The 25,405-nt window shown below is 38.7% G+C and overlaps 1 protein-coding gene across 7 annotated transcripts in view; it reads right to left on the reverse strand.

Moving 5' to 3' along the window:
* Positions 1-25,405, reverse strand: part of WDFY3 (WD repeat and FYVE domain containing 3) — a 120,611-nt gene that overhangs the window by 57,472 nt on the left and 37,734 nt on the right. For 5 of the 7 annotated variants that reach the window (XM_088164098.1, XM_014878963.2, XM_014878961.2 and 2 more), the window contains exons 8-16: positions 22,781-22,947; positions 19,818-20,285; positions 18,401-18,499; positions 15,319-15,512; positions 11,986-12,443; positions 10,008-10,091; positions 4,561-4,738; positions 1,794-2,008; positions 544-656 (exon numbers count right to left, since the gene is read on the reverse strand). In XM_088164098.1, the coding sequence (XP_088020224.1) occupies positions 544-656; positions 1,794-2,008; positions 4,561-4,738; positions 10,008-10,091; positions 11,986-12,443; positions 15,319-15,512; positions 18,401-18,499; positions 19,818-20,285; positions 22,781-22,947 (1,976 nt within the window). The remainder of the gene's footprint in view (positions 1-543; positions 657-1,793; positions 2,009-4,560; positions 4,739-10,007; positions 10,092-11,985; positions 12,444-15,318; positions 15,513-18,400; positions 18,500-19,817; positions 20,286-22,780; positions 22,948-25,405) is intronic. The other 2 variants (XM_014878964.2, XM_088164100.1) reach the window with 1 other exon arrangement.

A 25,405-nucleotide genomic window follows, 5' to 3' on the forward strand; every position in this document is an offset into this window, starting at 1 on the left:
CTGACACACAGAAATAAATATCTCATGCTTTGGAAATTTTCCAACAATTTCTTTATATTATAATTTACTGAGACTCTCCTTTAGTAGATGAATAGCCATTCTCAAGCCCTACAACTCATGGATAATAATAGAAGCTTGAGTCTTTATTTTATCTGACACCTTACTGAACCCAGGAGAGATACTACACAGATATAATGATTGATGGTGTGCACATGAAAGTAGCTGAGAAAAAAATAATATTAAATAACTACAAATGCAGAACTTCCTCAAAATGTAAAAACAAGCTACTACCATATTCAACAGTTACTTCTCCTAAAATAAAAACATATCATTACCTTGCTGGATATATATTCAATATAAGTACTACATTCCCTCTGGTTTTACAACTTTTCCAGTCCACCTGTTCTGATGATTTCACATTCATAAAAAGCTGGGGTAAAGTTAGTTTTTTATGGATGCTTATCTAAAAATTTTAAATAGGTATGCAATTGGGGATATCAGTGAAACATTCTTTACACACATTTTTAGCACTTCAGCACCTACTTCTCATTTCTGGTTCAAAACTCAGTGAGCTGGGTTTGTGCACTCGGTACTGTTTCAACAGCTTTTTGTCCCAGGCTCCACAATTCAAAGGATTTCCCAAGCGTAAAAATTCCCTAAGAAAGAGAATAAAAAATGTAGAAGTAAATTTTCTCTATTTATTTGCATGTAGCAGCACCAAATCTAATAGCACTTCAGAAAAAAAGATAGTAATTGCTTGCAATAAACATAACTTTTAACTAAGAAAATAAACCAATGCATTATTATGATCCATAACATATTTGATCCATTCAAAACTAATTTTGAAACACATGCTCTCAAAAGTAAATAATCAAGAAATTTTAGTAAAGTAATTTATCATAAAATAAAGCAGTTTTGATAATTCCCTTCTCTTCATTTAAAAACTTGGCAGGAGGCTGCTGCATCCTGCAGGAGAACATCAGGACATCCAATAATGTGTGTTCAGCAAGCTGAACTCTTCTGGAGAGGCAGATCACAGGCTGAAGTAAGCGACCTCAGCTTTGTTTTACCAGTGTGTCCTATTTGGTTGAGGGAATCATTTCACAGCTATCAACACCTGTATCTCTAGATAACTACAGTATCTCTATATAGAGCTACCCATGCTAGCAGTGTCTATGCTTAGGGAAGCTCAAGTCCCTGCAATGTGACTACCAGCAAGAGTTCTACTTTTGACATAGCTATGTATCACTGAAGGGAACCAAGCAGCTGTCCTGGCTGCAGGTCAGCCAGTCAGTGATCCATAGGAGATAATACAATTAAATTCCACTCTTACAGCTGAGATCACAGAATCTCAGGACGGTTTGGGTTGGAAGGGACCTTTAAAGGTCATTTGGTTTAAGCCCTCTGCTGTGGGCTGGTACAGCTTTCACTTACACTAGGTTGTTCAAAGCCCTGTCTAACCTGTCCTTGAACAATTCCAATGATGGGGCATCCACAGCTTCTCTGGACAACCTCTTCCAGTGTCTCACCTCCTCCACTATAAAAAATGTCTTCCTCATGTCTAGTTTAAATCCAGCCTCTTGCAGTTTAGAACTCGTGGCACTGGTCCTGTCACCACAGGCCCTGGTAAATAATCTCCCTCTGTCAAGAGACAATCTAGCCAATGAGAAATAAAATGGGATGTTGCGCTATCACTACCACATCAGGTCACTAAGGCTCTCTACCACTGCCAGCCAGGGACAGTGCAGGCTGCAGGGCTCAGTCCAACAGAACTTCAGAGCTATCCTTCTGACCTCAACACCATGGGCTGCAGAGCCTGGGAGGCCAGCCTTTCAAACATCCTTTGGAGTGGTGGATGCAAGGAGTGGTCCTCATCTGCCAGAGCAGCGCTGCATCTTTGCAGAAGTCGTGCATGGAGCCCAGCTTCACACATGACTTGCTGGTTTCTCTCTGTATGCACCAGAGATTGCAGGATGTTGGCCACTGCCAGCTGGAGATCCAGTGCATGCTGAAAGAGAGAACAGCACAGGCCTTGAGAAAGTGCAAACTGAGGAGGAAAATATAAGAAAGGCTTTATATATAATAATAGAAAAGAAACTACCATTAGCAATAAATACAGAAAACTATTTTAATATATGTGCATACACCTGTGTGTTTTCAGGGGGTATGTGTGAGTGTGTCTGTGTGAAGAAACACTCTGTACAAAAAAGGGTAATTAGTTAGACAAAGGATTATCAGAACTATGGTCAAGAAAAATAATTCAGGTAAGAAGGATTAAACTAAGCTCTACTTTTCACCAGCAAAGAGAGCCAGCTTAGAGAGAAATGGCAACTCTTTTTGTGACTATTATGCTATTCCTAGTAACTTACCATAGAAACATAATCATTTAGGTTGGAAAAGACCTTTAAGATCACTGAGTTGAACTCTTAACCCAGTGTGGCCTAGCCCACCACTACACTATGTCCCCAAGTGCCCCATCTACATGTCTTTTAAAGACTTCCAGGTCTGGTGACTCAAACAGTTCCCTGGGCAGCCCTTCTGGTGAAAACATTTTTCTTAATATCCAACCTAAACTTCCCCTGGCACATCTTGATGCCATTTCCTCTCACCCTATCACTTGCTCGACTTGTTGAGACTGCCCTTCCCCTTGCTGCAACATCCTTGAGCTTCCTTTTCTCCAAGCTAAACACCCCCAGTTCCCTCAGTTGCTCCTCACAGGACTTGTGCTCCTGACCCTTTCCCAGCTCCCATTTCATTTCTCTGGAATCTCTCCAGCCCCTCAATGTCTTTCTTGTAGTGAGGGGTCTAGAACTGGACACAGGATTTGGGGTGCAACCTCAGCAGTGCCCAGTACAGGGGGAAGATCCCTGCCCTGGTCCTGCTGGCCACACTATTGCTGATCCAGGCCAGATTGCCACTGGCCTTCTTGGCCACCGGGGAACAGCTGGCTCATACTGTAGAGCAGCACTCTCAGGTCTTTTCCAGCCACTCTTTGCCCAGCCTGTATCTGGGGAAAACTGCCTGGGGATGTTGTGACCCAAGAGCAGGGCTCAGCACTTGGCTTTGTTGAACCTCACACAATTGCTCTCAGTCCATCAATCCAGCCTGTCCAGATCCCTCTGCAGAGCCTTCCTGCCCTGCAGCAGATCAGCACTCTGGCTGAACTTGGTGCCATCCACAAACTGACTGAAGATGTACGTGATTCCCTCGTCCAGATGAATACAGATACTAAACAGAACTGGCCCAGGTCTGACCCCTGGGGAACACCACTGGTGACCATCTGCCAGATGGGTGTAACTCCATTCACTACCATTCTGGGCCCAGCCACCCAGACATTTTTTTACCTAGCAAAGAGTCTACCCCACTCAAGCCATGAGCAGCCAGTTCCTCCACGAGAATGCAGTGGGAGACAGCATCAAAAGCTTTACTAATGTCCAGGTAAACAACATCCACAGCCTTTCTCTCATCAACCAAGAGGGTCACCTTGTCCCAGGAGACCAGGTCAGTTAAGCAGGACCTGCCTTTCACAAAGCCATGCTGACTGGGCTTGATTTCACAACTGTTCTGTATGTGCTGCAGCTGGGATGTGTAATGATCTGCTCCATAGCATTCTCCAGCTCTGGTCCTCTGGCCTAGGGTTCCCCTGATCTTCCTGTCCAGTCTCAATGGGCATCACACTGACTAATCTCCAGCCAGCTGCAATCTTCCTGATTAGCCAGGACTGCTGGTAAATGATGGAAAGTGGCTCAGTGAGCACTTCCACCAGCTCCCCCAGCACCCTTGGGCACTTCCCATCAGCCCCATAGATTTATGAGTGTTTAAGTGGTGTATCAGGTTGCTAACTACTTCCCCTTGGACTAAACGGGCTTCATTCTCCTCCTCACCACCACCATAACCTCCACAAAACTGAAGACATATGCAACATAATTGCTGAATTTATGTCGTGAGGCCAGAAAGTTACCACACTCATCACCAACAGATATGAAGAAAGAGGAATCTAGTAATTCTTGCAACCTTTTGGAACTCTTTTTTTTTTAAATAAAAATGATTCTTCGGAGAAGACATCTCAAACAAAAAATACATAAGCAACCTCCAAAAATGTCCAACAAATCCTTCATATACAAAGTACCAGCAGACATTTTGGGTTAGGAATTGTACAAAGCAGTCAGTGAAACTTTGGAACTAGAAAATATTCCAGCTACTTCAAACAGTATGTACAGCCTGGGCTATGGTGTTCAGTACTGTGTCCTCCTCATACCTGATGCATCAGGGAAAACATGAATTAATCACAGTGCTTGGAAACTCAGCTGATGGCCACTTCAGACCTTTCTTTAAATTTACATTTCTACCAAGAGTTTGAAAGAGATAAATAAAAGAAAGCCTATGAAATAAAGCAATTCTTGTCAGACCTCTATGCCACCAGTTATTCAACTCAACCTGTGAAATGTATGAATTTTTCAGCACAAAATCAGAGGACATCATCAGCTTTCCTATTTCCCACAGCCATCCTTTTCCCCAGCCACTTTCAAAGCTTCAGACCACACATTTTTTTTCCCCTACCTCTGGGTGTGTAGTTGATCCAACAGAGGCCAGAAGATCCAGCATTGCAAGCATAGCACCAGGGTGAATAATGACTGCATCAGAGCTTTGTACGGACGTGGGTCCTGTTTGGAGTTTCACATCAGCTATGTTTTTCTGAGGGCAAACAGGAGGTGTTGAAACAGAATGATATGCATGCCTGCAGGACAGAAAACATCCCATGGTTACAACATCCAGCTATTATGAGCTCTGCATTTTTCAAACAGCTGTAAAATTGTACTGGCCTATAGAAGTTACTCCATTTCCTTTCTCTTCCCTCAATTAGAAGAAGTGTTCCTCTTCCCAAACCTGCCGGGCATGTTTCCCTAAAGACAGCCTGGAGAGGGTTCAGTTTCTCAACTATTTTTGAACTTGGAAGTGTCTTCCCCAGGTGCTACACTTTCAATACCTTAAAGAGTCTGTTTTTATGGCCTGCCTCTTTTTATTCTAGTTGCAGTGGCAACACAACAACTGCAGTGAGCAACCTACCACAGCTCCTGTTCTCTGGATATGTGTCTCCCAACTTTCTATTCATTAACAACTGATTATGAAATGTGCTATCACAAAACTCTCAGCAATCTCTAATCAGCCTAGGGGAATAGAGAGGTGGTCTCTGTGTTTACTCATGTCAGCAATCTGTATGTTCTCAGTCCTTCCACGACTGCTGCAGCAATTTGGTTTTACATTAAGATGCTTTAGTGTGATCCAGGGAAAAGGGGATTTGACACACTGACTTAGAAGCAACCACTTGTCCTGAGAAGTGCAGACATATTCTTGATTGAAATTCTTGGAGATATCAGCTTGATGCCACTCTTCTTTCAGCAAGGGTTTCAACATACAAACAGCATGAGCAGCTTACTGAACATATGCTTTCAAGATGGTGCTTTAGAAGCAAAAGTGAGATTGAAAGATTCCTGCTCATGCACCACACAAAGAAAGAAAAACAAAACACACAAGAAATCCCCACAAGAAAAGATCCACAAACCCAGAAAAACCCCAACCCAAATCACCTACAGCCCACAGTATTTAACATATAGATTTATTTGTAAGAAGAAATTGAACAAACTCTGTCAGAATCTTTTTATGATCACGTATTATCTTTTGTTTTATAATTGAATACAGTAAAACAAAAAGGTTTCTTCTTATCAAATCAGTTGAAAGAGGTATTTCCTCTCTTCTGTTCTCAGTGACAGAAATTTACTCAAACCCTGATCCTAACACAAGTTAAGACTTAGAGACTTGCTGTGCTTCACACCCTTTAGACACTTGCAATAAGGCAATCTCTTTCTCCTGGGAAAAACTGGGAATAGATGGGAGATAAGGAAGGCTGCAAACACAATTTTGCCCTAAACACAGCCACCAAGCCCAATCCCACAGCAAGAAACACATCTGTGGGGGAAGGCTGAGACATTGGATTACTTAGCCTAAGACAGGACAACAGGAAGCACAGCACAATCTTCTTGTGCTTGCTAGAAACTGGGTTCAATAAATAATGTTCCAATAAAAAGGCTCCTACTGAAAAGCTTTATGGCAGATCAGCAAAAACTTGGCACCTGAACAACCCAAGAGTATTGTTCTAAAGAGAGTTTTTAAGAAAAATTAGATTACTGATGCTTTACTCATTCAGCTAATGCTAACAGGAAACAGAAAATAATATGGCAATTCTACTGATCCAACTGCTAAGAAAACGATCTCCCTACATGAATTTTTCTACAAACCCTTAGGCCATTAATTTTCTAAGCATCTCTGTCAGCCCTACCACCTATGGAAACATCTAGCAGGTAAGAAAGGCTTCATTGTTTCTTTAAAAAATAAATGGAATAAAGAACAGTGTAATAACTGGTAATACTATCACAGAGAGGTGTTATCTCAAGTCTCTGCCCTGACTTACTGCAGAGATTGGAACACAGGGAATTGTTTCTCGTGCATCCTAAAGGCTCTGCTCTTCATCTGAAGCAGGAAACTGCAGCCTCTTTCCAATGTCACCTTGAGCATCTCGATGCAAATTTTACAGAATGCAATTAAAAACATAAATACTAATTTATATTTAAGAATTCTCTTCAGACTAGTGAAACTCCATTCCTTAAGACATTCTGCCCACTTTTAAGTGCAAATTTTACTTTTAAGCACACTGATCTGCACTATCATGTTCACATTGTTAGGTAAACTGTGAGGTTATACCATGGTAGCACATGGAGAGCATAACAAAGACATTGCTTGGTCTGAGTCACAAACACAAATATGATTCTGGTCTCAAACCACCTGGACTGCAACATTCCATACAACTGAAAAGGCAATATAGTGCAGACTAGGCTTCCTCTTAGCAGTTTAAGGAAAATTTATCTTCTTAAAGCATATATTATTGAAAGTTCTTCACATAATTTTAAAATGCGTTCTATTTTTAGATTTTCCCGATAAGGTGTACTTGTATCACTTCAACAGGGAGAAAATCAGTTTGTAAAGATATCTCTATACAGAAAAAAGAAGAGATCTTACAAAATCCTTCCAAAATATTAATTAAATGTTATAGTTCTGAGTCAGGGTAGAACTTGCAATAAATTAATTTAGCCATGCTTCTATAAATGACTCCTTTAAGGAAGAAGAAAAGAAGGGGATAATGGGAAAAGGCAGTGTACACAAGATGCATCTGTATGTCTAATCTGTCTAATTTAATAAAAAATATAATTGAAGAAAAATTAGTTAATTAATGTAATTTTAGTTATATTGATGCAAATTGCAACAGCATTTTGATCTGGGAAGAAATAAGTTAGATTTACTGTAGATAAACTCTCTGCATATCATTCCCCAAGAGTGATCACCATCCAAACTTGTTTAAAACAATGGCTAAAAATATTGCAAAGTCAAAGTTACATTCTATTCTCTACTTTACCCTGGGCAGGACCAAAATATATTTAAAAAAAACGTTTATTTCTGCCAAAATCAACAACAATCAAAGAGTTGAAAAAGCTGTAGTTCCTGATTCAAATGACACAAGTGTGGAAGAACAATGCATTGGAGCTAACAGGGAGGACAGCCATGTACTGCCATCCCAACACGTGCTGCAGCAGTCCCACCTACTCCATAAGGAGAACACTTGGAGGGCAGCACTCTCCAGGGAAATACTGCTTTGAGAAGTGACAGACATGTCTGAGAGAGAATATTAGCATATCAGTGCATCCAAAACTGTTCTAGACCGTGTGAGAAAAACCAGAACTGTGCTATTTTTGGTTATAAGAATTATTTGTGCACAGTGTCTGCTTGCTCTTTTAGCCAAACAACGGAGAGCTCTCTCTCAGGCATCTGTCTTACAAGTCAAAAGGCAGAAAACCAGGCCACAACAAGAAGGGAGATCCCAGGGATGCAAAGCAAAGGAGACAGAAAACAATAAGAGAAGAGCAAACACTTCTATGGGAAGAGTCAACTTCGACAGAATCTGACCGTATCTGACATTTAGGAGGAGAAAAAAAAATAATATTGGACTACAAACCCCAAGCTGCTTATTTTTGAAAGCAGAAAGATCACAGCTACTGGCACTGAATTCACTAGGAATGACAAACATTATGCTGTGAGAAAGCAGACAGCTGTTCAAACAGACTTTTTGGAAAGCCTAATTCTATTTTTTTTACTTAGTGCATGCTTTTCAGAAAGGATCTGAAAGTCACCCAGGCAAGCAAGATCATTCTTTCTGTCCACTTTTACTTTGAGTCTTAAACCATTTGTTACAACTCAAAGGCCTTTTTTGTTTGTGAAAATCCACTTCAAAGGCACTTAACCCCAGCAAGTACCTACATTACTGTATTGGAGCTCACCTGAATTGCTGAGAGCTCCCCACAGGGATAATGACTTTTTAAAATACCCAATCTTTACCTCGGGTTTTCAAGCAACTGCTTGCATTTTCAGTACTAAAAAAAATAAAAAAAACCTGAGGGAAGCCTAACATTTCTATTCATATATAGCTATATTTATATTTTAATTTCCAGGCTGCCATCAGCCAACCATCTGGCACTCTTGCTCATCACACCCTGGAATCAGCTCCTGTTTGGCAGGCACTGCTTGTGTTCTGCTGCAAGCCTTTGCCTATCTGTGTGTTTGAGTAATTCAGGGAACCTGAGCAGCCCTGCCACCTACACCTGGGAGAACAGCAAAATGCAGCAAAGGGATGGGCAATCTGCAACACCTCAGGTTAATGCAGGGCTGAAGCTGCAAAGAGCCTTCACAGGAAACACCGTTTTCTTACATTTCTTCAGAGTAAATGACAGAGAAAAGATTTTGGCAGCTAAGGTTTTCTCTGTAAACTATAACGTTTGTTCTTAAATGCCTCAGTGTGAGAAAAGAAAGGCAATGGCAGTCTAAGAGGTTCTGGGTTACTGGGAAGGTGCCTTTGTCCAAGCCATTTCTTGTACAATATCCAGGTATGACTTGGGTAACATCACTCAGTAAAGAAAAAAGGTTCTCTTTGCTAACCTGTTTTAATATAAATATTCCTTTCAAATCAGTTTCCAAAAGCATCTTTGGTTGTTTTCCTTTGAAAAATATTTTACATTCCAACCACGAAGCCTGATGGCATATCTTAAGCAGTATACCACTCAAGAATGATCATATTTTCTATACATGGCACCTGCATCTCAGATAACCCTGTGTCTTTCAAATGCCTTTTTAGCTTTCAAAAGCAAATCTGTCTAACCTGCATCTGTAGATAGTGAAGGGTTGCTCCCTTCCCTGGGAACTCCAGGAAATTTTTTTTTTGGCACTTGCACAAGCCTGTAAGTAACACTGTTCAGACAGTAACCTTTATTTAAAAAAAATATTAAAATCTACCTGACACATTAAGATGCATAAGAGAAAACTGTACCTTGGGAGTGAAAATGGGTGTTTGGATTTCTGAATTGAGCCATTTCTGCCTTCTTTCCAAACCTTTTAATTCAGCATGTCTCTAAATCATTTAGTAGTCAAGTACTGACAGGTTCATTCTTTACTTTTTATTCTCTCCAATTACTAACAAATGAGCACCTTTACAAGCTATTCACCTTCCACCAAAGGTAAGCTTTCCTGAAAAATTAGTCAGGAAAAAAGAAATCCTGCTGTATTCACTGATCTACCAGCATAGTCTGAATGTCTTTGAACTGCTCCTGAGAGTGTCATATATACCTCCCTTAGATCATTTCTTATACTAGCATTTACTTGGTTTTGAAACACAAGCCTAACTTTAAGTGCTATGGGAATCTGGAGACGTCTCTGATCTTACCACTGCCTAGGATTCACTATTAAACATGCCTTTACATTTTTTTATCCAGTAAACACACAAATGAAAATGCACTTCTCAGAATAGCAAACATAAAGAGAAACATCCCTCCCCCCAAAACTAAGAAACACAACAGCAAGAGAGAAAAATCAGAAACGAGATCAGCTTCTCTTTGAAGGGTCGGTACCTTTTCCTGGACAAAGCTGGCGTACCCCAAGGAGAGGGGAGAGAAGTCTCATTTGTCAGGCAAGGAGGGATCTGTTCTGCACGACTACAGACAAAACAGACAGGGGTAGGACAGAGAGGTTAGAGAAGAAACCAGAGGCCATAAGCTTGTTAGTTTTACAGAAGCAATAAAATCGTTACTCGGATCCATCCTTCAGAAACACCACGGATGACAAAGGACAAACAGGTGAACACACAGACATGCAAAGTGGGCACAGGTCTTGTGGTGTGACTGCACTGCTTGTTCATTGCTCTGCTGAGATTTACTGATACCAGCAAAGCAGAACATCTTTCAATGCTCAGCAGCAGAAATTCAGAGGAGAAAGTAAAGCTTCAGGAAATTAGGTATAACAAACAGAGGTAAGAAATAAAGTTAATGTAAATTAAATAATGAATAATGAACAGAAAATTTAAAGAAGAAAAAAAGCACTGAAAATAACAGCCAAAAAAAAAGAGCAACTTGGTGAGGTATCTTATACAACATCACCATGGGATTTACTTACCTCATTGTTTTCTCATTCTCTGTTAGCCAGTGTCGAGTAACACATTCTTAATACAAATTGCCCTCCTGCTACCTGAATGCTTTAATAATGCTTTAAAATGAGATCAAATAAACTGATTTCTGAACTTGGCCTTTTGGTGAGTGTGTGAGAGTGTCTATGTATGTTAGGGTGGTTTTTTTGGTTCGTTAGTTTTTTTAATTTTCTTTAAAGAAGAGAAAAGCTTTAAGATCTGCTGCTTTGGGGGCAAGATGACCCATCTTATTAGAACAGGGTCACATGCATTCAAAGGCTGGGGTATAAATGGCTTCAAGGCCCCAGATATAAAGCTTAGGTCTGTGTTTCATGTTTTGTACCTTAAATTGTGGGCAAAAACTGCTTTAAGACAAACCAACCTTCAATACACACTTCACAAAGTTTTGTTGCAATTTTAAACCACCGTTAAGATACATTTCTGTTCAATTTGAGTCTTACTATAATTTAAATTCTAGTTGTTTAACTCTGGGAGTGTCTCCCATTAAATTAAAAAAACCCCATAATTTACAGACTACCTGGAATTTTAAAGAACAAGCAAATTCACATAAAATAAGACATCAGTCTTATGTGCCAGCAAGGAGAAAAGGAGGCACAGGGAAGGCCTTACAAGTCTCTAAAACTACTTGAGAGATGGTCATAGGAGTACAGTGTCCATCTCTTCTCCCAAATAACTAGCCAAAAGACAAGAGGAAATGGCCTCAAGTTGAACTAGGGGAAGTTTAGATTTGATATTTGGAAAAAAATTTTCACCAAAAGGGTTATCAAGCATTGGAACAGGCTGGCCTCAGATGCAGCTGAGTCATCATCTCTGGGAGTCTTTAGAAGATGGGGCACTCAAGAACATGGTGTAGTGGTTGACTTGGAAGTGCCAAATTTACAGTTAGACCTGATCTTAAGAGTATTTTCCAATCTAAATGATCCTATGTTTCTAAATTAATCATGGTATTATTTAATCATTTACTTAAAAGCTCCATATCAAATGAAACATGAAGTTAAGATATGATATTTGACATCCAAATTTTCATTTCACTTGATAAAAGCATAAAAATCTAGTAGGTCTAATGATGATAAATGCAATCTGTCAGCCTGTCAACCAACAGGTTGCTCCAACACTTTAAATATAACCATGAACTGATATCTCTTATCTTAACTGCTGCCATGATAAAAACATCCAACATCAGAGAGAACACTGCACACCCTGGAGAACACCAGGAAGTTAAGTCATTATTGGTCAGATGTTGACACCTTATCTTCTTCTCAGTGGAGTGAAGGAAGAAAGAAGTAGATTAAAATGGAAATACAAAAGCTTGCAATGAAGATACCTGAAGAGAATTATTTGGTGGAACACTGGCATGGAGCAGGCAGAGAAGAGAAGGAAGGAAAAAAAAAAAGCAAAGTTCATACCTGTCAAAAGAATCTGTTGCTACCTTGTAGAGGTAAATAAAAAGTTTGCTGCAGTGTCTTAGAGTAGGCGACACAGAATCCAGGGATATTAGATCATCATCCAAAAGTCTCTGAAATAGTTGTGTATTTGAAGGGAAGACATTCAAGGGACTTATTTTCCTCAAGTCTGAGAAGCAGCCAAGTAATCGAACAGCATCTGCCAGTTTTTCATACTGGATCTCTGTCTTGAAGAAGTGAGAGTTGGCTGGCTCGTAGCGCATTGCTGCAGTCAATGTGCAGAACACAGTGTGAAGCAGTTCAAACACTTGGTTCTGGTTTACTTTTTCCCAGCCATTCTTAGGTGGTGAGCACAAAGATCTTTCCATGGCAACCAGTAAAGATGTGACGTACACAAATCCACCGACTTTCCTAAAAACAGTTCTTGTGCGGTGACTCTCTCTCAGCACCAAGAGTAGGGCCTGTGGACAAAACAAACAATCAAAACAGGGAAACAACAGCAACAACAAACAGCAGCATTACCAACAGCTTGGAAAAAGGCAAGAATGTTTTTGTTCAGCAAACATGTGACCAGTGTCATTTGTCAGAATTTGGTAATGCCTGAAGTCTCTGAAGATCAACTTTGTACTACAAAAATTCTCATACTCAAAAGTTTACAAAATAAAGAAAGTGTAGGAGGAAAAGTAGAACGTTGTCACTTATTTAAAAGTAAGAAATTACCTTCCAACAGAAAAGACCTGACCAAGCCCAGAATGGAACCCAAAATTGCCAGGTAATTCTTAGTGACAAGGTGGAGAATATCTCTATTAGAAAGGAATCCTCTCTGACATCACATTTCACAAACAATTTCAAACAAGAGCAGGCAAATTACTCCTTGCAGCAATGAGAAATCTAAACCTTATAGCATCTTAACAGTCTCCTAGAAATCAGCAATGCAGAAGCACCTGGCAGCTATGAAGCCACAAGAGCACTTAAATATAACAACTCAGTTAGCAAATTCAGGCAGTAAAAATTAGCCAAATAAGCTCACTTATTTTTAGCTTTCCTCTATGAATCTCTGAATTGAGATTGAGACTATATTTTAACAGTTTCTGTTAACAAACAAGCCATAGAGAGAAACGAAAGTGGATAAAACATTACTTGCTGAACAAATAAATGCAAAGCCATAGTATAAACAGAAAATACATGAACTTAGGTACTTGAGAATAATACTTATTATCTGTGAAATCAGGGGGTGGAGAAGCCCCTCCACACAGCCAAAAACAGACAAAAAGAACACCTGTCATGGGAAGTTTGACCCACATGTGAATATAGAATATAGAAGAAAGAAGTCTCCTTACAGAAAACATCATAAAAACCAGAAAAATGTTATTGATAATAAAAAAAAAATAGAAAAATAGGCTGGGGAGAATTTTCCATGACCAAAAGTTTACTTCTTCAGAATCGGGCTGCTTTTTTAAGCACTCAGAAGATGGATAGTGAAATAGCAAGACTGTCATTCCTCTGAAAGCAGTATCTCCTTTCCTGACAAACTTGAACAAACAGTAAGAGACACATCACCATTCTGTTCTGGCCTGTCAGTTCCATAACCAAAACTTCTGAGAACAGCACCAATGGAAGACAAGTACAACAGGTCAAGGCAAAGACAGATACCCTGATTTTCTGCTAAATCCTCTGGGGAACTGCAGTATCTTTTCTCTCCCCTTAAGTATGGTAAATAACACATGGTCAAAAACTACTGAAAACCTTCATAGGCATTAAATAGTAAGTGAATTATTTTATTAGTAGCTTTCCTTTCTGTCTTTCAGAATAATATGAAGCTGTTAATCTGCCAGAGAAATATTACAGCTCCTTTGAATAGAGATGAACCTAGATGTCTGAGTTCTATTCATTAAGACTTATTTGCTTTCTACTATTTGTCTCAGCTTTTCTACCCTAAAATACATCAGTCTTTTGTCAATTTAAAAAATAACATTAGCTACTCTGCAAAGAAATGTTTGGTCTATATTAACAAACAAAAACTTAACATGAAACAGTTTTCTTGCTTCTTCCTCTACTCCCAGACTTACTTGCTTACTATTCCACTATTTTTCTTAAGCAAGCAAGTTCTTCAGCTTTATCTTCTACTCTGATCATTACAATTTGCATTTATATTAATTATTTCAGCATTCACAGATACAAATTGGTAAAATAAGATACCACAGAAAATGCAAGTGAGCAATGAAAATAAATGTATGTTATTTGCTTGCTTTTATTTTCATAAGTATTCCCATTATTTTTAACTGAGTAACACCCCACCAGGAAAAATTATCATAATTTATAATATCAAAATCATCACATTAGCAGAACCTCATTATCTATCCACAAAAGTGATGGTACTAAAAACATATTCACTAACCTACATCTCCAGTTCTGAAGCCTACTATGCATAGATGGTAGAAAATAAAAAAAAAAAAAACATGGATCAAATACACATATTTCAACTCCAGAGATAATCTACATACAGTAGCTGAACACCACCTATCCAATTCAGCTCAGTCCAATGCCCTTCCCAGTGTTTTCTCTCTTGGAACCATACCTTAGAAGCAAGAGTGCTGAAGAAGAACTTTGGAGTTTGAAAAACAGAGGCCTCTCTGAGTCACTCAGAGAGAGGCCAAAATGCAGGGCTTGAATTAAAACCTTTGGATGGATTAAAGTATATTAAGTCACTCATACACGAAATAGAGGTGTAAACTTAAGCTTTAAGAGTTAGTTAGTTTAAGTAAGCGAGAATATGTTTTAAGTGTCTTAAGAAGTAAAAGCTTTAGAATTTAGTGTGGAAAACAAGTTTCAGTGAGAGCCCAAAAACACAGTTTTAGACATAATAAAGCTATAGTAAGAATATTGCTTACATTTTTCAGATAGAACAGATAGGCCATATGCATTGATTATATGTAAACTTTCATACTAAAAAACTAGAATTCCAATAGGTTAAGAAGAAATGCTTCAGATTCGTGTTTTTAGCTCCCTGGGTAATTTGTAACTAAGAATCCATGTACTGGAGTGAGAGCTCTCTCTCTTCTTCTTCCAGGTGATGATGATGGTGGTGAGAAAAAGACAGGAGCTGCTGCTGCAACTTCAGTCCTCTTGGGGCCTTGCACCAGGAGCAGCTTCTAATTGGGACTTTACTTCTATTTGGGACTCTATGCTGAAAGCTTTTAGCACAGACTTTAACACTTGGAACTCTTTGCCTCTTGAGACTGATGTGCCTTTACAATAAACAACTTTATAGCAACTAACAACTGCTCAGCTCTTTTAAAGAGAACAACAATCCCGACAGCAGAGCCCTTCACCTACCCTCAGGATGTCGGTTTTGAGCTGCAGCTCCGTGGGTGGGGCTGAGTGCATCAGCCCCAGCAGGGTGCCCATGTCATCCTCTCCGCTGGGTGACAGCACCAGCTGCTGGATGATCATCAGGGCGTGCTGCCGGCACTGCGGGTACTTCACGATGTTGTGCACACACCTGGCACCACCAAACTCCCTGAAAATGCCTGCTCAGAAAGAGGGCAGCAGGGTAAGAGTAAGCAAAATATAACCAGCGGCAAATAATGACACCAAAATAATAATGACACCAATAATAACAACAAAACAACACCAAAGGTGTTTATTTTCATTTCTACAGAATTGTCTGGGGTTGTAATAGAGGATGTGACCAAAAGTATGTATTCCATCACCATCTGCTGAAACCAGACGATGCAGTGATCATTATCTCTGTGGGAGACATCCTCTGTTAATGGGCCATCTATTAAAACCAGGTGGGGCAGTGCTCTTTCCCTTTTCCACAACCCATCCTTCCTCCAGGGAGATATCTTCTGTTAATGGGCCATCGGATCCCTCTGCACGACTGCTAAAATTACATCATCCCTTTCGGAGATGCCCCACCCAGGGGGAGGAGCCGAGCCTCTCCTACCTAGATAAAATCTGAGATTTGGAACACCAAGCCAGCCTTTTTCCACTGGATTCCCAGAGGAGAACCAGACCCTTCTATATCATCACTAGACCTTCAGAAGAAAACTGCACCCTTCTACAGGATTACTGCTTCAGCTGAACCACATCTGTCACTGCAGGAGGACTGCAGCCACCATTTAATGGGACTGCTACCAACACCCTGACTGACTGATGGGGTGTCAGGTTAGATTCCAACTCTGTCAGTGGTTTTGAGTTTGTTCTTTGTAATACTGTATTTCTATTTCAATTTTCCTAGTAAAGAACTGTTATTCCTATTCCCATATCTTTGCCTGAGAGCCCCTTAATCTCAAAATTATAATAATTTGGAGGAAGGAGATTTACAATTTCCATTTCAAAGAGAGGTTCCTGCCTTTCTTAGCAGACACTTGTCTTTCAAACCAAGACAAGAATGAAGGGCAGAGTTTTAGCTCTATGGATGTGTAATGATTTACTACTATTTTTCCTCACTTAACACAAATAGAAATAGAACTTCAATGTCTTCTGACAAAATTTTTCACTAAAGGAATTAAGTACAAGGATGGAGATCAGTTCTAAGAATTTCCTCAATAATTTTGTTATTTTAACATCAGTTACTCTTTTCATGCTAGAGGCCAAAGGGTCTCAGGATAAAATAAAAAATGTACCAAACTCTCCATGCTTTATGAAGAGCATATACTGTTCTGGTTTATCTTGGATTTAGCAATGACCTAAATGCAATATGAAGTGAAAATACAACTGGGCTGTTTTTGGACAAGAGCACTGGTTGAGAAGTGATTCAGTCTATCCACATGATTTGTAAGATTCTGCAGAAGATTTTTATTGGCAAGACCTATCTCTGTAGAGATTAAGCTTAAGCCAAACAATGGTTTTCAAGCTTACTGGCTACCACAATAACTGAAAATTATATGAAAATCGATTCTGAAAACATTACAAACCCCAAAGTAGAATATATATGGCATATATAATGTGTGTTTAGTACAGTGTCAGCACCTAGAGCATTGCCCTATGTTAATTACTGAAGATGAAAACTGACTGGGGCAATGGATCAATGCTGCATTACTGCATCAAAAGGGATCATTTATGTGACCATAAACTCAAAGAGCAGTTTAAATGACCACGTTCAGGATTAATAAGTTGATTCCCTCTAACATACATACACAAACATTAATCCCATTATCCATTTTGTGCCTCCTGCTTTCTCTGATGTGCTTCAGATCAGAGATGGATTCAGTGCAAAAGCACAGGCCTCAGACCTGGAGACAGGCGAGTTTCTTGCACCCCTTCACAGGTAAAGCCCATCTCCTTTGTGCTCAGGTTTTCACAGAGACTGGGGTAACATTTTATATTTCTCCCACTCTCAGTGTAGGTTCTCAACCATCCAGTAAATCTGTGTGGATCTGGGCACCCAAATTTCCTGTTGAAATGCAGTTAGCACTTATGCAATACTCTGGAAAGCTTATCAGAGACACTGGCTTAAGATCAGAAACCATGCACTGAGTGTGGTATGAATCACTGCAAGGCTGTGCCTATTTATGCTTCTGTGATAACCTATAACCTCTGCTGGCCTCCAGACACAGTTCCACTGAGCTCACATCCCAGTACAGCAGCCAAACTTTCTCAAAAAGTTTCTCAGCTCCTCCTGTTTGCTCTGTCCTATTCCTGAACTGGGAGAACTACTGATGAAATCAGGCCCTTGAACTCTCCAAGATTCCTCAGAAACAGCATCTGTGGCATCATTCCAAAGTACTGATGTCTTTTACACTCCCTGGTGTTGTTTCTCCAGTGCATATTCAGAGATTAAATCAGTCCTGAGTAGCAGCAAGGAGGTCCTGATGGCTGATTGATGCTTCCTAGGTGAGGTCAGGAACACCATCTAACAGCAGCCAGGGATTTGTCACAAGGCAGGTGGACACTACCACAGTTCCAAAATCACTAAGTCTTGGCTAATGAAGCATAATACAAAACTGCCTGATTTAGAAAAGGACAATTGTAACAGAACCCTGTTTGCACATACTGACTGGGAATAACTCTTGAAAAATGAAGACATCTTTAACTAAAGATACAGGCAATACATTAAGTAGACATGACACTGTGAACGCTGAACTACATTTCTAATTATGTGCTTAAATTTTTAAATATCCAAACAGTGTTACAACCACTACTATGAATTATTATAGACCTGTTGAAGAGTGATGGGGTCTGGTGTTTGCCTTCAAGTAAACAATATCAAAGAAATTTAAGTTAAACACTATCTTGTTCTCCTTTATTTTATGCACTCTAGGTTATGCTGTCTATTCTCTCTGCTGGGAAAACTTGGCCAGAGAGAAAGTGTATTTCAGTGTATTTGAATGCTGTCCTGAAGATAGAAAGTCAAGACATGATCTTCTGAGTTACTTTTTATACTTATCTAGACAACAATCTCTTTACTCACCTGCATTTGTGTTTGATCCCTGTAGTAGTACTGTCAGGGTCTCCATAACCAATAAAGCCAGCTGCTTTTGGTCCTCAAATGAACTGTTTCTTGAATCCACTACAAAAAATTTCAGAAGCTAAAGTCATAGAAAATATCACTCTTTTCAAAAATCCTTGATACATTCCCCCAACACTTTTATTTTCTTTGCTTCCTCAGAGAGCAGGCAGCCCCACTATTTTCCAAAGCAAGTTGAGATTTAGTCTGCACATGCATTCCTGGGAAAGCTTAACTCTGAATCATACGAAAAGTAAATTTTATAAAGACAAGTATTTAAACAGAAGTTTTACAGCACTCTGAGTGCCTGACATTGCAGCTATTGTTCCTTCAAGCCACAAAACTACACCAGCTGAAGATTAACTGCATCTGTTCTTGTTCAGTTTTCAGTACTTGAAAAGAGAAATTGTACAAAACTCTACTGACATAATTACAGCAAACATGCTGATTGCTCAACAGGTGTAACACTGCAAATGGCATGGTACACACAGAGTAACACTTCAGGAAAAACAGTGGGGGTTTGGTTATTTTAAATTACTCTAATAAAGAGCAAACCCCAACAGGGACATATGCACCCAGGTAGCACCCCGATTAGATGACAGATTCATCCATTTATTTACAGCAACATGAGAACTGCTATGTTTTTCAATGGAGTTGAGGGGAACAAAACTTTCTAACTAACCTACAGCTACCACTCACAAATGAAGCTTCATACAATTAAATCGAGGTGAAACATCCAGCAGTTATGCTTAAAAAATAAGTGTCACTGAGGCATAGAAGCTCAATTGCAGTTTGAATGAGGAATGTAAAAAAAATTGTCTGCTCCTATGGCACATGGCAGAGCTTGCTTTGCAGGCCTAGTAGCTGTCCAGGTTATCTGGGATGCCCCAGTCTAGAGATAATTGATCTTAATTTTTTTTTTTTAATGCTTCGAAAAATGTAAACCCAACTCATAAAAAATCTCCAATTAAGAACTCGGATATGCACTCTATAGTATGTTTCAAAGCTGGGGCTAAACACAAAGGTACAAAGTACCTTTGCTTAGGAAGAACACTGATGCTATGTATTGCTCCTCTACTTTTTTCACATTAAGTAACAAATACTGAACCAGTACATTAAAGAAAAACCCATTTAAAAAGGAAAATACAAGCTCCTATTACTTTGCATTCATAGAGCATCATTCATTAAAGTCAGCCTTGAGCTTCTCTCAAGAAATTGAGAGAAGCAATTCCAACAAGCTTTTAAGATGGCACAGCAGTCCTCAGCAGAATTCAGCCGTTGAGGTACATGTTCAGACTCTCTCGTTTCTCCTAAGTGCTAGACTCCACTATTTCCAGCCAAAAAAATACAAGTATTAGAAAAATGGAAATAGACACACTACCTTGATCATTCAGTGCCTGAGTGGGATCTTTCAAAAGGGCTGCATATTTATGAAGAAGATTTACCATCACCTCCAGAAGCCCCACTTCCCTGAAGACATCCTTAAAGATGTAGTCATGACGGGTGAACTTCAGCAGTGTCTTCATGGCAATGATGCTACACTGAAAAGAAGTGCTGGATTTTAAAAGGATGCTCACACTGATCAGTTCTTTACAGGGTATGTAATTCAAGCTGAAGACAACCAATTCCAGCATCTCAAAGTATTTGGTCTGCACTTCTGGAAGTTTAGGAATTTTCTCTGCGAACTGAGACAATGTGTGCTGCGATTCCAAAATGAAGTAGTTGGCATTGTCCGCCATATAAATATTTGTGATGGCATCAAGGATGATTTGTGCTAGGTAGTTGGTTTTTGCTCTCAAAAATGCATTCTGGAGGACAGCAAATGCTTGAATGTTCCTCACACTATGACCTAAATAGAGAAACAAAGTGGGATGGGAGGAAAAAGGAAAGAGAAAGTTCTTAATCATCATAAACAATGAATACACTTATTAATAATGATCCATGCATTTTAATAAGTGGAAATAAAATAACAGTGTATGATGTCACTTTTAATAAAAAAATCATTAAAACTAACTTCAAAAAAGCCTCTGCACAACCACTTACACTGCAAATTCCACGACCTACTATTCTTTAAGATGGCTTTGATAGTAAGAGTTTATGTAAGCAACTAAAGATGCTGATCAAAGATAATTTCTTTCAAATAGATAAGTACATTGATTTTGTGATAAAATGTATGCAGGATACAGTCCTAGAGACAAAACAAAGCCTGCCCATCATGTACCCAGGCCATAGGAGAACTCATTATACCAACAGTGATACATTACATCTATATATCCACTATACATTATAACTGTTCTGTATTCCCTAATGCAGAACGCAGCCCTTGCAGCTGGGAATAAAAAAAGCTTTGGCAGGGTCCAGTACTATTAACAATTAAGGAATTAAAACACAGGGGAAGATTTGTAGAGGATAAAGTAGCTCTAATATTAGCACACAAACATCTCACATCTTTAAAGCTCATCACATTTCTTGTAAGTACCTTCAAGTTGATTAAAATCTCATTCACTCAGCTAAAGAATGCATGAGTGCTAGCCAGAATTTTCTATGGGCAGTATTATTCTTATTCTACTCAAAAGATGCCTTAAATTCAACTTTTTAAACATCTGTAGGAATAAGTGGACAGATCCCACAATACAGAAAACAACTAACAGTAAAAAAATAACTAACAAAAACAATAAAGAATGAGAACTTTAAAGACGTTCTAAAAATCATTTAGGATGTTTTAACAATAAAATCTTAATTTTTTTTCAAATAAAGGCATATGCAAACTGATTGGAAAATCCTTTCATAAACAACAAGTTCTTATTTATTACATACTCTCTATGGCACACTACTCTCTTTGGTTTTGTAAGCTAAGTTGTCCAACTGAAGAGTAAATTCAATTATCTGTATGCCTGGCCACCCTCCCTCCATGTCACTATTTCTCCAGAAGGCAAGAGAAAATTCCCTTGTAAATGAACATGGAACAATTTGACATCTGGAAGAATATTGGTTACACTATAAGTCACACTGAGTTGCTCCTAAAAGGATTTCTTTATATGCTTTTTTTACTATAAAAATGTTCAAATGAGGGGATTCAGAGCTTATTAAATGTGACAGGAACATAGTAGTGTCAGATACAACTATTTCTACTCTAACTTAGTATCAACAGTTGTTCCAGGCAATCAAGCAGATTAATAAATTCTTTTTCATTATTAGGAGAATAATCCCTGAAGAAACCAAATTCTAACCAGCTCTTCAGAGTTCAAGAACTAAAAGGATTTAAATAGAAATAATTGAGGAAATGAGTAAATTCAGAAAACAGTCTTCATAAAAAGACACTTTGCCAACATTATGAAAAGCAGGTAAAAGGAACAGAGATGTCCGGAAAAATACCACAGTGTTAAAAAACTCTTTTGTAGATTGCAACAGACCATGGTTCTCTCACAATATTGTAACAGAAAAGCTGATTAGCCTAAAAAAATAGTGTTATCAAAACATGGAGGAATTAAACTCTGAATTTAATTAAATTAAATTTCTCTATTTAGTGCAAAAGAAAAACAATTCCTAAGAACAATGAACTCTCTCCATACCAGAGAAAGGAAGTCAGTGGCCGAGGAACCCAGGATTTATATTCATTAGTCTATAAATCTATAAACGCAATCCTATAACAAACTTTTCTTGTGCAGTGATATAGCTCAGTGCACCACAGGCACTATTAAATTTCAAACTCCTTAGTTACATACAAGACTAACTTGAATTTTAAGTTTATCCAGAGGATATGAAACATAGATTTATTTTTATACAACTCTTTCTCCCCCAAGACTTCCTCAACCTTATCTCCAGATCATAATTGACTGTGGTTTCAAGCACACCACAGATTTTATCACTCTGATCACACTGGTGATAAAATAACAGATTTCAGCTCACAAGTTACATTTGCCTGAGCAGACAAAAGCTAACATAGCAAACTGGGGTGGGGAAAGGATTAAAAAAAAAAAAATAAGTCAGCACATCAGCCTTTCATATCAGTTTAGTAAGAGCAGCTTAAAACACCATAAATCAAATCAGTGCATCTCTCCAATAAGATAATCTCTTCAAATCTCCATGTAGGAAACTGTCAGCTTTGCAGTGAAGACACTGGACCCATCCTCAAAGACAAAAGCCCTAAGCTTTTTTCTTTGGGTACCAACCCCAAAATAAAATCTTTGAGACCAAAATAACTGAGTATTTGATACTCAATCTTAGATAAAGAACCTAGACTTGGTTGCAGAGGGTTTGTGCCATACACAGCTGCTCTGTATCTTGTCATCTGCATTCAAAACAACAAAAAAGCAAACGAGGAGAGAAAGAAAGCAGACTCACCTTTTCCTGCAGGCTGTGGGACTGCAAATCCAGGTAGCAGGAAAGGTACTCCAGTGGTAACACCAGCTGGCTTTAATTCATTGACACCATATGTTGTTAAGGAAGTTATCAAATTAACTAAGTCCTTCAAAGCATCCTTAGATTCAGCTTCTTTTGCCTGTTCTAATCTAAAGAAAACACAATAGGATGAAGTTAACACTCAAATCACTTTAGATCTGTTTCATTCTATCAGTTTAGGGAACAGTTTTACTGTCTTATTCCTGCAGTACTTTCCATGTTCATATATCATACCATTAGGTTAATCAAACATTGGACTTATAAGAGCAAACAGTTATTTGCCATAGGAATTCACCTCATAAATCTCTCCTTGAACTCAACAATTTGCTAAAAATCAAGAAACATGTAAATTACATTTAAAATCCTCTCACAGACATGAAGACACTGTACAGGAAAGTACATGGATAGTCTGTAATTAAATAGATCTGTAATTAACTTGCTCAATTACAACTGCCACTTGGAGAGTGAATATTTTGTGCTAATGGTATCTTGGTAAAGGCTATCCCTTGGAAGCATGGGATGAAGCACCCTCACTAGAACTCCAAACTCTTACCACCTTTGAACACAAGAGAACAGAAATATTAACATCCCATTCCAGCCATTGTTTACTGACAGGAACACACCATCAGACCAAACCCTAAAAATTGACTCTGAACCATAAAACCATCCTCATTTTCCTGCTACTTCACCACAAATAAAACCATATTTAATTATTTACTAACTCTGTAATCTCAGGAGTAAACTGAGGATCACATTCTTCTATTCACTCAGGCAGTGTAAGATCTGTTTTGCTTCTTGCTGCCAAGTGATTGTAGGAGCCCTTTAAAAACAGCTCATTCTGCATCCTCCATCTTCTTAGTCATAACATGGCTGAGGAAGGAAACTCCTTCAAACAGTCCCTACAGAAGCACTGAGCTCACCTATTATCATTTTACTAATCCTCCACGTGCTCTGCCCTTTCACAGCATCCAGGTGAAATTACCCAAGTGCTCCTCATGCCCACACAGATCTTCTGCAATGTCTTACTGAGCCACATTCTCCATCCTTCTGCTTTTCCAGCTCCGAAGCCTTTCCTTTTTGCAGCTTGAGACCCAGACTCCAGATTTCATACCCTAACATGACAGTTCTCTTCACAAAAATGCCCCAGAGCTGAACAAGTCTCTGTGGGTAGGTTTAAGCCAAAACAGGGAGAATACATTACTGTGGTCCATCACTGACCAATACATGGGCTTTTTCAAGATCACTGTTTTTTTGAAAGGAACTATTTTCTTCTAGAAAGCCACCTCAGGAAGAAATGAGGATAACACATTCCTATGCTATCAACCTTTACTGATGTCACCTGATGATCCTAGGTGTCCTCCTTTTTCAGTAAGACATGCAAATTCCTAGGCTTCCTATGAATTTGCCAGGGATCCCCCATTCTTTGATTCAAGAATGAGCAAGCTCAGGAGAGAATTTGTTTAAAACACGTGATCTACAGAGAATCACTTTTGTACCTCAACATGTAACATGACATCATGTTCCCCTTTTATTTCCCCTAAATTCTGGCTGACAGATTCTGGAAAACAAGTGCATTTGAATTACACTGCTTTGAATTAATGCATTAGTGAATACAACATACTCCAAAACTCCACACATAGAACAAGAAAAATAACAATTCCTTAACAGGTGCTTTAGCTTTTGTGGCACCAAAAGTAACTTATGATTAATTTTAGTGTAATTAAAAATTTAAAATGCTACATCTACATCTAGTATCCATTTAAAACAAGCAAAAATCCCCCTCAGAAGTATACAATGTAGTGGAAAATTTAGTTCAAATATTTGGGTGCCAAAACTCAGCATACTAACACCAAAAATAGGGACGCAACAACATTAAAATATCTCAGTAAATAATGTCTTAAGCATCTTTGACCCAAATACACTTCATAAGGTTTACACTTATAGTTACCCAGTATGTACCTTGGATTTGTAAAAATATATGTATTTTACAATAGCAACAGCTAAGTATTCTTCAGAACTTCATATCCAAACAAGGCAACATAAACTGCCCATAGATTTCACACAAATAAATCAACAGACTTTCCTTTCTCAGTCAGAAAACTGAAGCAGTTTCTTTCATAGAAAGAAAAAAAAGAGATCATGGATAGATCATACACCCAAGGGTTTTTTGGGCAGGCATTTTCATTACTGTATTTTTAATGCATTAGCAGATTAGAAATACTTTTAATTTAAGAAAAAAATTCCCTCATAGCATGCACCACATTTCTTCATTATGATAGCATGGTAAGACAATAATATAATTACAGAATTATTTAGGCTGGAAAAGACCTTCAAGACCATTGAGTCCAGCTATCAACCTAAAACTGCCAAGCCCACCACTAAACCATCCCCTAGACAAAATAATTCCAAACCAAACTCAAAAATCACTAGTTGCAGCCAAAATTTTATTTTCTGGATTCTCTCTAAATATTTTGTATCAGCTGTTTTTAAGCAACTGCTTTCTTTACAAAGCAAGAAACATTTAGCAATAAACCAGTACTAAAGAACAAAAAAGAATGTATTTTCATA

The sequence above is a fragment of the Sturnus vulgaris genome, chromosome 4 (genome assembly GCF_052056855.1).
Source record: "Sturnus vulgaris isolate bStuVul1 chromosome 4, bStuVul1.hap1, whole genome shotgun sequence".
NCBI classification, from domain to species: Eukaryota; Metazoa; Chordata; class Aves; order Passeriformes; family Sturnidae; genus Sturnus; species Sturnus vulgaris.